General features: G+C 63.9%; 2 protein-coding genes and 1 long non-coding RNA gene across 3 annotated transcripts; 2 read left to right on the forward strand and 1 right to left on the reverse strand.

The window, feature by feature from the left end:
- Positions 1-58: 58 nt before the first annotated feature.
- Positions 59-5,671, forward strand: PNKP (polynucleotide kinase 3'-phosphatase). The gene is made up of 17 exons (XM_006905013.3): positions 59-201; positions 459-622; positions 1,280-1,326; positions 1,659-1,964; positions 2,632-2,711; positions 2,791-2,848; positions 2,936-3,043; positions 3,346-3,417; positions 4,204-4,252; positions 4,339-4,409; positions 4,492-4,584; positions 4,662-4,758; positions 4,832-4,893; positions 5,009-5,118; positions 5,194-5,281; positions 5,368-5,429; positions 5,499-5,671. The coding sequence occupies exons 2-17, from the start codon at positions 472-474 to the stop codon at positions 5,614-5,616; spliced, it is 1,572 nt and encodes a 523-aa protein (XP_006905075.1). The 5' UTR covers positions 59-201; positions 459-471; the 3' UTR covers positions 5,617-5,671.
- A 163-nt stretch (positions 5,672-5,834) lies between these two features.
- Positions 5,835-11,387, reverse strand: PTOV1 (prostate tumor overexpressed 1). Its single transcript, XM_006905111.3, has 12 exons — positions 11,130-11,387; positions 10,918-11,000; positions 10,787-10,844; positions 10,597-10,704; positions 9,021-9,176; positions 8,725-8,811; positions 8,570-8,643; positions 8,436-8,493; positions 8,079-8,183; positions 6,376-6,573; positions 6,216-6,286; positions 5,835-5,968 (listed from the first exon to the last, which is right to left on the reverse strand). The coding sequence occupies exons 1-11, from the start codon at positions 11,376-11,378 to the stop codon at positions 6,275-6,277; spliced, it is 1,188 nt and encodes a 395-aa protein (XP_006905173.2). The 5' UTR covers positions 11,379-11,387; the 3' UTR covers positions 5,835-5,968; positions 6,216-6,274.
- Positions 11,388-11,540: 153 nt separating this feature from the next.
- On the forward strand, positions 11,541-12,480 carry LOC112481559. The gene is made up of 2 exons (XR_003046916.1): positions 11,541-11,818; positions 12,029-12,480. It is a non-coding gene; the product is annotated as an uncharacterized LOC112481559 (long non-coding RNA).
- The last annotated feature ends 955 nt before the right edge of the window (positions 12,481-13,435 follow it).

Consider the following 13,435-nt stretch of genomic DNA (forward strand, 5'->3'; position numbering starts at 1 on the left):
CACGGGCGCCTGAGGCTTGGAAGGGGCGGGGCTTCCGCCGTGGGAGGGGGGAGCGTTGGCCCCGCCCCCTCGCGTAGGACAAGTCATTTCCGTCCGCCGAAAACCAGAAAGCCGCCGGCGGAGCTGCCGCGGGGCCGGAGCTGCCGCGGGGCCGGAGCTCCCCGGTCGGAAGTGCCGAGTGAGCCGGGACGGTGGGCACAGGTGAGCGCGGGGCCGGGGCGGGAGCGCGCGGCGTTCTCAGCCTTTGCGCTGGGAAGGAGGGGTCCCGACTCCCAGAGGACGGCGCGGAACGTCGTCTCCTGGGAAACGGCGCAAGCCCAGGGCGGTGCGTGGGTGGGATTCCCCGAGCTTTTCGCGGACGCAGGAAGTTCCTGGTGGAGGGGACGAAAGGAGGCTGGACTTCCTGTAGCAATCCGAGGGCGACCTGTCACTCAGATCCATTACTTATTTGCCCTTAGGCCGGTGCCCAGGATGGCGGAGGTGGGGGCCCGGGGCCGCCTGTGGCTGGAGAGTACCCCTGGGGGACCGCCCCCCATCTTCCTGCCCTCGGATGGACAAGCCCTGGTCCTGGGCCGGGGACCTCTGACCCAGGTTACCGACCGGAAGTGCTCCAGAAACCAAGGTAGGCAGGGGCGGGGCCTGAGCTGCAGGTGTGCGGCGTGCTTCCGGGGTGGGAACACAGTCTTTGGCAAAGATGGACCCGTCGGTTCAGTAAGAGACATACTTGGCCACCAGTCGATATTGTGTGGTGCATCCAGTCCTGAAGTGGGCAGGTGCCCTCTGGGGAGCCCAGGAAGAGAAAGGCTGTGCCTTACCTGGAACTAGCAGACCCCTGGGGGAAGGAGACCGAGCCAATCCCGAGACAGTTGTCACTGGGCATTGGAGACGCTCACAGACCACCGTGAAGGCTTGAGTCAGGCCACGACTCTTGTCAAAGAGAGTGCCGATCTCATGGAGAAAAGTACACGTTGCGAAACCGGGATGGGTGGTGGTGGGCCAGCTCCAGACCTGCGCCCAGCCGCACTCCTCGCCAAAGAGAAGCCAGTTCTAGCCTGAAAAATCCCCACCCCGCCCTTAGGCGAGTACCAGCGCCCTAAGGCCTTTCTTTGGTTACTGGTTGTCAGGGAGTGAGCCAATATCATTTAGAGATGAACCGCCTTCTTCCCCTGAGTGGCTGCTGTAGCGCCACCCTGTGGCCTGAGGTTGGCCATGCTCCCCATTAATGAGGGAAGCAATCAGACAGGGATGCGGATCCTGACTCCACCCTCTCGCCCCTCAGTGGAACTGGTTGCGGACCCTGAGACTCGCACCGTGGCTGTGAAACAGGTACCAGTCTCTCAGCAAGGCCTGGAGCTGGGATGGGAGGGGACTCTCAACCCAGCAGGGAACAGGCCCACTGGGAATATCTGGCTGGGAAGGAAGCAGATGTGGCTAGTAAAGCAGATGCGTGGGGGGGGGGTATCCATGGTTAAATTAGGCGAGAGCTGGCCCCTGTAACTTCCAAAGCCCTGATTGGTGGGATACAGTGAAGAGGCGGGGCAGAGGAGGCTGAATGGCAGATGGAGAAAGGCAAGTCCTTTCCCCAGCTAAGTCAGGTGGGTTACAGCTGGGGGCAGAGCCGGGTGCCAGCTCCTGGCTCTCTCTCCCTCCCTCTGCAGCTGGGAATTAACCCCTCAACTGCCGGGACCCAGGAGCTGAAGCAGGGGTCTGAGGGCTCTCTGCAGGTGGGGGACACACTGTATTTAGTCAATGGCCTGCACCCGCTGACCCTGCGCTGGCAAGAGGCTCACACGCCAGGATCCCAGGCAGACACCCCACCTGGCACCCCTCCAAGGGTCCCGAATGAGGAGGAGGAGGAAGAGAATGTTCAGCAGAAAAAGCAGATGCGGAAGTCATCCCCCCGCTGGGAGAGCTTTGAGAAGCTGCTAGTGTTCACGGCGCCTGGGGTGAAGCCTCGGGGCAAGGTGAGGGACAAGCTGGGGACCGAGGGAGCCACCCCAGACTGGGAACTCAACCCTGAATTTGTTGTGTGCCCCTGGGCAGGTCACTCAACCTCTTAGCCTCCACTTACTCTCCTGAGAAGTGGCCCTGATGACAGATTCAGGGGCTGTTGTAAGCATTGGGAGAATTGACGTGTCAGCTCCTACCTGGCCCTCGGTAACCACCCTGTAACCATAGCAATAATCGGGATCACTTTAGCAGGAGCTATTATGATGAGTGTTTCTTAGGTCCAGAGACTTGTGTTCAGATGCTGTTACAGCACATCCCCCAAGACTCCCTTCTCTCATCCGTAACATGAGGGATCCACGGGAGACGTGCAGCAGAGCCCGATGTACACTTGGCACGCACACAAAGCTTAGCTTCTGCTTCACTTGCGTGGTTATTGTTAGCCCCTTGAGGCGGAGAAGCCGGGAGGAGGGTGGGTAGGGTATGAGCCCATTTTAAGGATGGGAATGCTGAGGGGTGTGGGAGGAACAGACAGTAAAGGCAGGGGATGCATCCTCGCCATGCCTGTCCTTACACAAGATGTCCAAGGGGCCGGTGGTCATAGTCTCTGCCTCATAGGGTTGACATGAACCAGCCTGCGAATGAGGGGTCAGAGGTGTCGCTGTTTTTTCTTGGTGACATCAGGTGGCCGGCTTTGATCTGGATGGGACCCTCATCACCACACGCTCTGGGAAGGTCTTTCCCACCGGCCCCAGTGACTGGAGGTGATAAGAGGCAGGAGAAGGGGGTGAGTGAGGTCACTCCTGGGCCCCGGGTCACCTTGCTGCTTCCCCCGCATCCTAGGATCTTGTACCTAGAGATTCCGCGTAAGCTCCGGGAGCTGGATGCTGCGGGCTACAAGGTGTGTGCATGCATGTGTTCTCGGGTCCAGGCTGCGGGGCAGGCCGGGCACAGTGAGGACACTGGGTGACACCCGTCTGCTTCCCAGCTGGTGGTCTTCACCAACCAGATGGGCATTGGGCGCGGGAAGCTGCCAGCAGAGGAGTTCAAGGCCAAGGTGGAGGCTGTGGTGGAAAAGCTAGGAGTTCCCTTTCAGGTACGCCTGCTGGGGAGGCCGAAGGGCGAAGCAGAGGGACAGGGGCTTGGGGGGGAGGACTCAGAGGAAGGGGACAAGGACACAGGAGGGGATGACAGAGACCCAGAGGGATAGGATCCAGAGAGGGGCAGGGACAGAAACCGCGAGGAGAGCCCCAGGGTGCTGCCGTGCTGGGTTCCGAGGCCCTGGGGGCTCTCAGATGGTACAGGTTGGTGTAGCACCCTTGGGTCCTGAGCCCTTGAAGCACTCCGGGTGCCTGAGGAGCTAAGTCAGGGTGGTGTCCAATCCTGCCCCGTCCGCAGGTGCTGGTGGCCACGCACGCGGGCTTGTACCGGAAGCCAGTGATCGGCATGTGGGACCATCTGCGGGAGCAGGTGACTGGGTCGCTCCCCCGTACAGCCCCTCGCCCCCTGCCCTCTGCCCGGCCCGCCCCTCCCTGTCAGCTCTGTCCCCTGGTCCTCGCCTTCCTGCTGTTCAGATGTCATGGCTCAGGGTCGGTATGTGAGGCCAGTGCTCACAGTGAAAACCAGAGTGGCCGAGAGGGGTCGGTCACTGGTTGTCATTCACTTGTGTGCTCGTTCTGAAGCTGCACAGCCTGGGCTGACGGTACCGGTGAGCGACACGGACCTGGGGCTCGTGGGCTCTGTACCGGGGAGGGTGGCCTGAGGCGCTCTTGGCGTGAAGCGCTGAACGTGGTGGGGAGGGAGCCAGGCGGGCATCTAGGTTCCCGAAGAGCCTTCCAGGCCGGCGTCCCAGCCAGTGCGGAGGTCCTGTGCCCAGTGTTCAGGGACAGTGAGGCCGTGAGGGCGGGCCAGGAGGTCCCGGCGAGCAGGGGTCTGATCGTGTGAGGCCACCTGGGCCAGGCGCAGACCTCGCTTACAGGGATGTAGGGGAAGGGGGAATGGTGCCCTCTGGTGGCTCTGAGGGGGACAGACCGGGTGGAGGAGGAAGCCCTGAGACTGGCAGGGACTGAGGGTCCAGGAGAGGCTGGTGTGGGCACGAGGGTGTGAGCAGTGCCCACAGAGGGTGCCGCCAGGGTCTGCTGCTGGGCTGTGCACGGGGACAAGAAGTTCGAGCAGGCCCACCACTCGGCAGAGCCGCTCACCCTCTAACTGGCCGGAGCGTGCGTCCTATGGCGTGTCTCTCCTGTCCCTCCCCAGGCCAATGGGGGCGTGCCCATCTCCATCGGGGACAGCGTCTTCGTGGGAGGTAAGGGCCCTGGCCGGGGGCAGCGTGTGGCACCCTGGTCCCCAGGTTGCTGGTGGAGACCAGGCTGTGTCCTCCATATGTTCCAGATGCGGCTGGACGCCCAGCCAACTGGGCCCCGGGGCGGAAGAAGAAAGACTTCTCCTGCGCAGACCGCCTGGTGAGCCTCCCACCCCGCCCGGCGCCCGCGCCCTGGGGCCCAGCCGCACCCTCCTCTGTCTGACCCGTGCCCTCACCCCCAGTTTGCCCTCAACCTGGGCCTGCCCTTCGCCACCCCGGAGGAGTTCTTCCTGAAGTGGCCGGTAGCCGGCTTCGAGCTTCCGGCCTTTGACCCGGTGAGGCCCCCGCTGGGGTTGGGGCGTGGGGAGGGCTGGGGCAGGCTGAGTTCTCATGTCCATGTCCACCCTCCCAGAGGACCGTCTCCCCCTCGGGGCCGCTCTGCCTGCCGGAGTCCAGCTCCCTCTTGAGCTCCGACCCTGAGGTGGTTGTCGCCGTGGGATTCCCTGGGGGTGAGACACCCTGACCCCTGACCCCTAGAGCTCTGGCCCCTGGGCTCCCGCTGAGGCTGCCCCGTCCCCACAGCCGGCAAGTCCACGTTCCTCCAACAGTACCTCGTGGCTGCGGGATACGTCCACGTGAACAGGGTAGGGCCCCGACCTCACCACCAGCCACAGTCACTGTCACTGCCCGTCTCTCCCCGTCCCCCTCCCGGGTCCCTGGCCTCGCTGACCTGTGACCTGCTCTCCCTGTGCCCCCCAGGACACTCTGGGCTCGTGGCAGCGCTGTGTGAGCACGTGTGAGGCCGCTCTAAGGCAAAGCAAGCGGGTGGCCATCGACAACACGAACCCGGACGCTGCCAGCCGGGCCAGGTAGCAGCAGGGTCCTGCGGGAGGCCTCGGCGCTGGCCCGCGGCCCCTGCCAGCCTGGCCCCTTCTGCCCCTCAGGTACATCAAGTGCGCCCAGGATGCAGGAGTCCCCTGCCGCTGCTTCCTCTTCAGCGCCACCCTGGAGCAGGCGCGGCACAACATCCGGGTGAGCGGCTGCACCCCCAGGACCCCCCGTCCTGTCCCCCATCCCCCGCCCTCCCCGGCCTGACCGGCTCGGACTCTGCCCCGCAGTTCCGGGAGATGACCGGCTCCTCTCACGCCCCCGTGTCCGACGTGGTCATCTATGGCTACAGGTAGGCACCGCCAGGGCGGGCTGGGGGCCCGGCTGGGCCTCGCCCCGCCTCACCGCCCTCCGCCAACAGGAAGCAGTTCGAAGCCCCGACGCTGGCCGAAGGCTTCTCCGCGATCCTGCAGATCCCGTTCCGGCTGTGCGTGGAGCCCCGGCTGGAGCGGCTGTACCGCCAGTTCTCGGAGGGCTGAGTGCCGCCCGCCCCGGCCCCGCCCCTGCCCCCCAATAAATGCTGTTTTCCGTTAAGCCTGGCCAGCATATTGCTAGGAATGAGGGTGGCCCCCCCTGCTGAGGGTTGGCCCCAGGGGTCCCCGAGCTGGGTGGGCTGGGTATCTCAAGACAAATGGCCTCTCTCGCCAAGGGTGAGAACTAGGCTCCCGAGGCCATGGCCGCATGTGCCACACAGGACTGGTGGGCGTTTAAAAGACTTTATTGGGGAAACGTACACAGGCGGGGACTGTCCTCGGAGACATCGTAGGACGCTGTCCTCCATCTCGTTGGGCAGTTGCAGTGTCCAAGGGCCCCTGCTCAGAAGTATCTGACCTGGGGCAGGGGACAGCACAGGGGCCTGGAAGGGGACTCCCAGCAGCCACTGCCCCCCGCCATGACTCTGCAGGGGCTAAGGGCCTCTCCCTGGGAGGCCTGGAGCCCCAGGTCCCATCACTTCCTGGGGGATTGGGGCCCCCGGGGGACTGCAGAGCCTTACTCTGCTCCGTCAAAGCCGGGGTCACACGACTTCTTCCCAGACTCCCAGTGCACCCAGCCCGCATTCCACTCGCTTCCCACTCACCGGTCTCGGCAGGAGCCTCGTCTGTGACTCCTGGAGGGGCCTACCCCAGGGGGTGGCCACTAGCCCCCCATCTGTGGGGGAAGAAGCCGGGGAGGAGAGTCAGTGAGGGAGGGAGGAGGCACAGGTGGAGGGGGCTCTGGGGGCCCCACCCCCGCCTCACCCCTCGCTGCTGCTGCTCCTGCTCTAGATTCCGCTGCAGGACCTGCTGCTGGTTGGCGATGACGCGCCGGATGCCGTTGACGAAGTTGCCCTGGTCGTGGGGGATGAGACCGATGAAGATCTTCTTCTCCGACGAGTACAGCAGCATGAGCACGCGCACCTCGCACGAGGCCTTGTAGGAAAAGTGCACGCAGCCGGCCTGGCGGGCACAGGGCACAGCGTCACGGGGAGCTGCTCCTCCCCGCAGCGACGGGCTCAAACCACATCGGCCAGTGTCCCGCACACAGCGGGACAGAACGTGCCACAGAACATGCCAGAGCCAGACACATCCTAACTGCTCTGTCCTCAAGGCCCTGCTACGACTCCCCCATCTGGGGACAGAGACAGAGGCCCAGGGTCAGCGCCCCAAAGCCCAGTGGACTCTGCAGAGGAGCCCACGACAAGAGAAGGTGCCAGAGCTCCAAGGACACTGCGGTGCCGAGGTCAGGGGCGCCACCTGCGCTGGACAAGCAAGTACACGGACGCCCCGAAACAGTGCCTGGGGAGCGGCCACGAGCAAGCCCGTGTAGAAGCCCCACTAGGGAGACCAGCGCCGCATCTTCCCGACCCCATGCGACCCTCGGAGGCAGCTGAGCCAACAGGCAGAGACACAGGGCGGCCGCTGGAGCCAGCACAGTGTCCCCTTCCACCCACCGTGACACAGTGGGCCACGTGCTCCCATCCATTTTCCTGGCTCCTCTTCCTGGCCTAGGATCACCATCCCCATGTCACAGGTGGACCAACTGAGGCTGACAACGCGAGGACTCAGGTCCCCAGAGCCAGAAGGGGAAGTGCTGGCCCCATGGGCGTCACCTTGGGAGCAGTAGCGACAGGCATCCAACAGGACGCCCTCGGGAGAGCCCAGGACACGCCACACGCGAACCAACAGCGAACGGCCTGACACGGGTCCCCAGTGGAACAGAAGGGAGGGCTGGCCGCTGGCCTGGGACCATCACAGGTGTCCCTGAAGGAGCTCTGGGCTTTTGAATTTTTTTTTAACACAAACGAAATCTACAGCTGGTTGCTCAAGCACACGACTGCGTGCCTGTCACCACCTCAGCAGACTTAAGTGAGGTCACCTGAGACCAGGTGTGGCCCCGACATAGTAGACACCCACAATGGACAGCGACGATCATTTCAGAGCCAGGAGCCCGGGCCTGCTCACCTCCCATGGAGACCGAGGCTGGGGGCGCGCTAGGAGCTCAGCCGGAAGCTGACATGCCTCCGAGCCTGGCGGGGGGCCTTCCAGGGCCCGGGGTTTTCCATGGGAAAACCTGGAGTGACACCACACAGTGCCCTGTCCCCAGGAGGGGGAACAGGAGGGAGGCAGCAGGTAAAGCCCTGGGAGCACAGATGGAGAGTGCTCACGACGTCGCCCAGACGGAGCAGCGTGGGACGGGCCCTGAGGTCCCTGCCCGGCACCTCGGCCTCCGTTTCCCCATCTGTAAAACGGGGTCAGGACAGCACAGCACCCTAGGGGAGCTACGTGGACTGGGAGCCAGCACGTGTGCAGACACGTGGCAAACGGCGTCGCCGTGGGCTGCCGTCACTGTCCCCGGCTGGTCGGCAGTCGGTGTCCCCTCGTTCGTCCCGTGTTTCAACGCTGAGCGGACCCGGCGGCCTGTGTCCTACCAGGCCTTTGCCCACGCCCGCGGCCCCACTCACGAAGCCGTTGTCCATGACGCGGCACAGGCTCTTCAGCGTCTCCAGGTCCTTGGTGAAGTGGAACTGCACGAGGCGAGAGGTCCGGAACAGCGGCACCAGGGTGGTCTGCGGCGGCAGCGGGCGCCCCGTGAGGCCACGTCCCCCACCCTTCCCGCCCCCCGTGGCGCCAGCACCGGGACCCCAGTTAAACCTCACAGGCCCTGGACCCCTCATAGCTGGGGTCGCCTGCCCACCGCCCCGTGCTGGGCACGCCACAGGATCTCTGCTGCCCCGCGACCCAGAACGCCCCCCTCCGGCTGGAAGCTCGGGGGCCCCTCCTTGGAGACGCCACACGCATGGCCTCCCCTCAGCACTCACCAGCAGCTGCTGCGGGATGAGCTGCATGTACAGCTTCCTCGGCCACTGCTCTGTCCTCCTGCGGGCACGAGGGGACGAGCGTCAGGAGCCAGGTCTCGCTGAGACGCTGCCTCCGCCCCCAGCCCGACACTCACAGGATCTCCCCCTGGTTCACGTAGACGTGCGACGGCAGCCACCTCTTAGACCGGCTGTTGGGCTCAGGCCTGGGCTTTTGGGGAGACAAAGAGGGGAGACGTCAGGAGTGGGGGTGCGCTACTCCTGAGGTGCCCTGGGCCACCCCGGGGCTCACCTCCTGCCACTCCATGACTCCACTCCACGCCAGGAACTTGTTGTTGACAATCTGGACTGGGCCTGCAACGCCACCGGGTCCCACCGCCTGCGGAAGGAGACAGGTGGGCTGGTGCTCCCGGGACATCCCGGTGCTGCCCCAGGCCCCACCCGTCAGCTCCACACCTGCTGCCACCTGCCCGCCCCGAAGACCCTCGCCCCGGCCTCCAATCTGTCCGGGCCCGCCTCCTTCCGGGAACCTGCTCCGGTCCTCCCTCCCGCCCCCCAAAGCCTCACTCGCTGGGGCCCAGGGCGCACCTGCTTGCGGGTGGTGATGACCTGCCGGATGGCGTTGACGAAGCCGCTCTGGTCGTAGGGGATGAGGCCCATGAAGATCTTCTTCTTGGACGAGTACAGCAGCATGAGCACGCGCACCTCGCAGGGGGAGATGTGGGGAAAGAGCATGCAGCCCGCCTGGGGGGGGGGGCCGGGAGGTCAGGGGCCCCAGAGCACTGCCCAGGGGTCCGAGTGCCCCGGTCCCGTCACCCAAGCCTGCCTCTCCCAGGACGGAGGTCCTCAAAGCCAACCCCATGGTCCCACGAGAGGCGCACTCAAAACACATCCCCTCGCAAGTGTGTGAACGGGCACCTTGGCACACCCACCCACGCACATGAGCTCAGGGCTGGGGCCTGGGACCCACGCTGGGGTGTGAGGGTCCTGAGGGCTCCATCTCCCGCCCACCCCCGGTGCCAGGCCCAGCTCCGCCTCCTCCTGGCCGTGTGACCTAAGGTGAGTTACCATGTATTCTGGACCTCAGTTTCCCCATCTGTAAAATGGGATGACCGTAGTGGACACAGTAAGTGCCACATAAATTGCCCTTACGTGAAGTGCTAGTTCCTCGGCGGGACGTGCGAGAGCAGGAGCCTGACAGTCCCGTGTGGGGTGGGACAGGAGCTAGCACTTCCGAGCACACCTGGAATACTGCCCGGCCCGCCCGGCCCACTCATCCCATGACTAGAGCACTAAATCCACCTGCTCATGGCGCCCACTCCTGGACCCTGTGCAGCCGGCCCTCCCAGACCTCCTAGGACCAGGAGTGTGACCAACAGACAACAGGGTGACATCTGTCTTCCCTGCAGCCTGGGTGCCAGGCACAGGGCAAGCCCTCAGCAAATGGTGCTGAGTGAAAGGGTGACCGGTCAGGCAGGAGACCCTGGTCTGCCCAGGGCTTGGGAGAAAGGGGATCCACCTTGACAGCAGGGTTGGGGCTTGGGGCACATGCAGCAGCCCCTGGAGGCAGCAGCCTGTCTCAAAGTGGAGCGGGGGCTGGAGGGGACCCCAGAGCTGAGTCCTCTGGCCTTCCTGAGCAGGTGACATACTCCCGCCTGTGCCCACCCCTCCCCAGAAGCTGTCTTCTCCCACAGGCAGCCCCTTTGGGGGGTGGGGGGATGCTGCTGAAACTGGGCCCGGACCTCGGGGTCTGCAGGGCTCACTCCAGCTTCACGTCCTGACATCGTGCATCCAAATCCCTGACTCTGACAATCTCAGCTGCTCACGTTTACTGAGCACTCTGTCCCCAAACCGCTGCCTCAAGCACCTGACACCAGCCCACGCTCCTCCGAGTGGCCCCGGGAGTAAATCTTACTGTTAGTCCCACTTGTCAGATGAAGAAACTGAGGTGCAGCACAGACCAGCCCCTCCTCCTGGCTCATTGCCCCCCATCCCAACATGTCCCCGATGCCCAGCTCTCAGCTCGGCCAGACACAGGAGCCCGAGGCGGGTGGACGCCTCCCCTCCGCGCCAAGGGTGAGTCCCGACAGCGCCCGGGACCCCGGGGAGCCACGATGGACAGCGAGCGCCCCGCCTCCCAGGAGCGCGGCGCCGCCCCACTCACGAAGCCATTGCCCATGACGCGGCAGAGCCCCTTGACCGAGTCGCACTCTCTGTTGGTGAAGTGGAACTGCGCCAGCTGCGAGTTGCGGAACAGGGGGCCCAGGGTGGTCTGGGGGCGACAAGGGCACAGGCGGGTCACGGCTGGGCTGCGGGGCTCTGGCGGGCACGCTGGGGGGCGGGGCGGGGCTCACCAGCAGCTGCTGCGGGATCAGCTGCATGATCAGCTTCTGTGGCCACTGGTCGGTCTCCCTGCGGGAGGAGAGGATCAGAGGGGGCCGGGCCCGCGGCCACCCGCCCACGTGCCCACTGGCCGGGCACTCACAGGTTCTCGCCCTGGTTCACGTAGGCCTGGCAGGGCAGGGTCCGCTTCAGCTTCGCCGTGGAGTCCGAATAGGGTCTGCGTTTCTGTGGCGAGAGGGCTCACTGGACACGGCCCAGGGGCCGGGCCGGCCCTCCACCCACGGGGGCGGTCGGGGCCCTCGGGGCCACCCCCAGTCCGACAGGAACGCACGGGGGACCTGAGGGACCGCTCACCTCCTGCCACTCGAGGACGCCGCTCCAGGCCAGCAGCTTGTTGCTGAGCCGGTGCTCGCCTACCACCAGGCCCCCGAGGGCGAGCCCGGGCGAGGACGGCCCGATGGGGCCCAGGGCCCCGAAGACCCGAGCACCTTGCTGCGGCAGAGGGGTGGGGAAACTGAGGCTGGGGGACGCGCAAGGACAGGCTGTTCCAAACACACCCCGGAGGGAACACACCCCAATGATGTGTTCACACCCCATTTTCATGCTCAGAAACCCCCGAGGCCATATCTAAACCTGTTGTTCCAGGGGTCAAGACCCCACGTGGCTGACCCCCCATCCTTTTCCTGCCACCACCCCAGGACCCTCCCCCAGGAGCTCACTTGTCACCTAAACGGTGGCCCATGTGGGGTCCCTGAGGGCCACCAGCCCGCTTCCCCCTCCGGCCTTTGCTGCAGCTGTGCTCTCAGCCTGGATGGAATACCTTGTCACCCCCCCAGCCTGACCAATCCTTGATCCCTCTACTGCAGAGGTCCCGAACCCCGGTCCCCGGCCTATTAGGAACCAGAAGGAGGTGAGCGACGGGCAAGTGAGTGAAGCTTCATCTGTATCTGCAGCCGCTCCCCAGGGCCAACATGACCACCTCAGCTCCACCTCAGGCCCTCAGGCGTTAGATTCTCAGGAGCACCCATCCTGGTGCCACAAAGGTCGGGGACTGTTGCTCTACTGAGACCCAACTCAGAAGTCAGCTCCTTGAGGTCTAGGGCCCCCCTGACGCCCCCACAACGCACAAGCCAGCCTGGGCTGCACCTGCCTGGCACACCGCTGCGCCCCACCCTGCCCATCCTCAACCTTCCGAGGCTCCTCGTGACCATCGAGAGTAAGTCCAGCTCACTGGCTGCCACCAACCTTTCCAGGTGGCTGCTGTCCCCCCCAGCACACACACACCCCAGGCTGCAGCCATGTCGAGCTGACCCCAGGGAGGCAGAGATGCAGCGGCCGGAAGCACAGAGTCCAGAACCATCCATGGAGCTGGGGAGACGTGTGGAAGCAGCCGTGGGACGCCGCCTTGGCGGGGGGTCCCCAAACACAGCGTCTCGAGAGCATTTGCAGAACACCAGAATGTTCCAGCAATAAAGCCAAGGAGAGCTACATGTTCTACTCCCTCGCGCCCAGCCATTTCTTTTCATACCAAAAACAACTCAGAAAACAAGTGAAGGCTCTGGAACAGCCTGGCAGCAAGAATCCCGGGGGGCTGGGGGGCAACTAACAGTTTTCACTCCCACCTTGTTGCTAACAGGCATCCCCAAATGTCCTATAAACCACAGATATCTTCTGTCCAGAATAATAACAGGCAGGAAAAAATTTATTTTGGGGGCTTAAAACGCAAAAATTTATTTTGGGGGCTTAAAAAGCATGGTTTCCATCTGGGCAGGTGGCTCTGAAATGTGAACAACTATGTGAGGTGAGGAAAAAAACTTGAGTGCAGACCCTGGGTTTGCAGGTCCAGAACCTCTGAGAAAATGCAGTTAAAGCACCCAGCTGGGGGACCCAGTCTTGTAAGCGACGGGACAGTATTTGAAGTCTAGGAGGGCAGAGGGACCACAGAGGACTTGAAAGAGGTTTGCACCTGGAGTGTAAAGACCAGGGGTGCTTGCCGAAACCCAGAACACCCGCAACAGCAGGATGACACAAGCTGGCAGGCCACATGCAAGGGCTAGGCTTAAGTGCGAAGCCACCGGGGTGTGCACAATGTAGCCGAGTCTCGGACGTCTGACTCGTTTATTACACAGGGTTAGAGCTTCAGTGAGGCTGGATGCTTAAGGACCCTGACGAAAGGGGGAAGACAGTGGAGGTAAGGGGGACGTTCGAGGTTTGGGGAGGTATTCAGAACATGGGTACCTATGTTTAAGACCCGAGGAAGCGTGGTTAAGGCCTGCGTGGAGCTGCCACAGCTCTGGGCCATGCGCAACGCTGGGGCCGTGTAGTTTGAAGAGGGAGCCCGAGCGCCAGCCTGGGTCAAATGCACATCTGGGAAAAGGTGCGCACGGCTGTGCCGTGCGTGAAACGCCGGGACCCGCGACTTTACCGCTCCAGACAGGCCTCGTTAAGATTTTGAAAAGTACGCGCATGTTTTAAGGCCGGGGAAGCGTGCGAAGTTTCACGCGCCTGGATGTTTATGTTTAAGGTCTGGGCTTGTTGCGATCTGTTAAGGGCACCTCACACCCGGGCGCGCGTGCAAATCTGCAGGGCGCACACGCCGCGCGCGTCGTGCAGAACGCCCTGGGTGCAACACCCGGGAGCGCGAGGGCCCGACGCGCGCC

Source organism: Pteropus alecto, unplaced genomic scaffold, assembly GCF_000325575.1.
Source record: "Pteropus alecto unplaced genomic scaffold, ASM32557v1 scaffold41, whole genome shotgun sequence".
NCBI lineage: Eukaryota > Metazoa > Chordata > Mammalia > Chiroptera > Pteropodidae > Pteropus > Pteropus alecto.

What these genes read in the sequence shown, in the direction of transcription:
- PNKP (XM_006905013.3), top strand. Translation starts at nt 472, where the DNA reads ATGGCGGAGGTGGGGGCCCGGGGCCGCCTGTGGCTGGAGAGTACCCCT. An exon ending in GGGACCATCTGCGGGAGCAG is followed by an intron (nt 3,418 to 4,203) that starts GTGACTGGGTCG and finishes GTCCCTCCCCAG; the next exon opens with GCCAATGGGGGCGTGCCCAT. An exon ending in GGACAGCGTCTTCGTGGGAG is followed by an intron (nt 4,253 to 4,338) that starts GTAAGGGCCCTG and finishes CATATGTTCCAG; the next exon opens with ATGCGGCTGGACGCCCAGCC.
- PTOV1 (XM_006905111.3), bottom strand. Translation starts at nt 11,378, where the DNA reads ATGAAAATGGGGTGTGAACACATCATTGGGGTGTGTTCCCTCCGGGGT. An exon ending in GCGTCCTCGAGTGGCAGGAG is followed by an intron (nt 11,001 to 11,129) that starts GTGAGCGGTCCC and finishes CTCTCGCCACAG; the next exon opens with AAACGCAGACCCTATTCGGA. An exon ending in TCATCCCGCAGCAGCTGCTG is followed by an intron (nt 8,184 to 8,435) that starts GTGAGTGCTGAG and finishes CTGCCGCCGCAG; the next exon opens with ACCACCCTGGTGCCGCTGTT.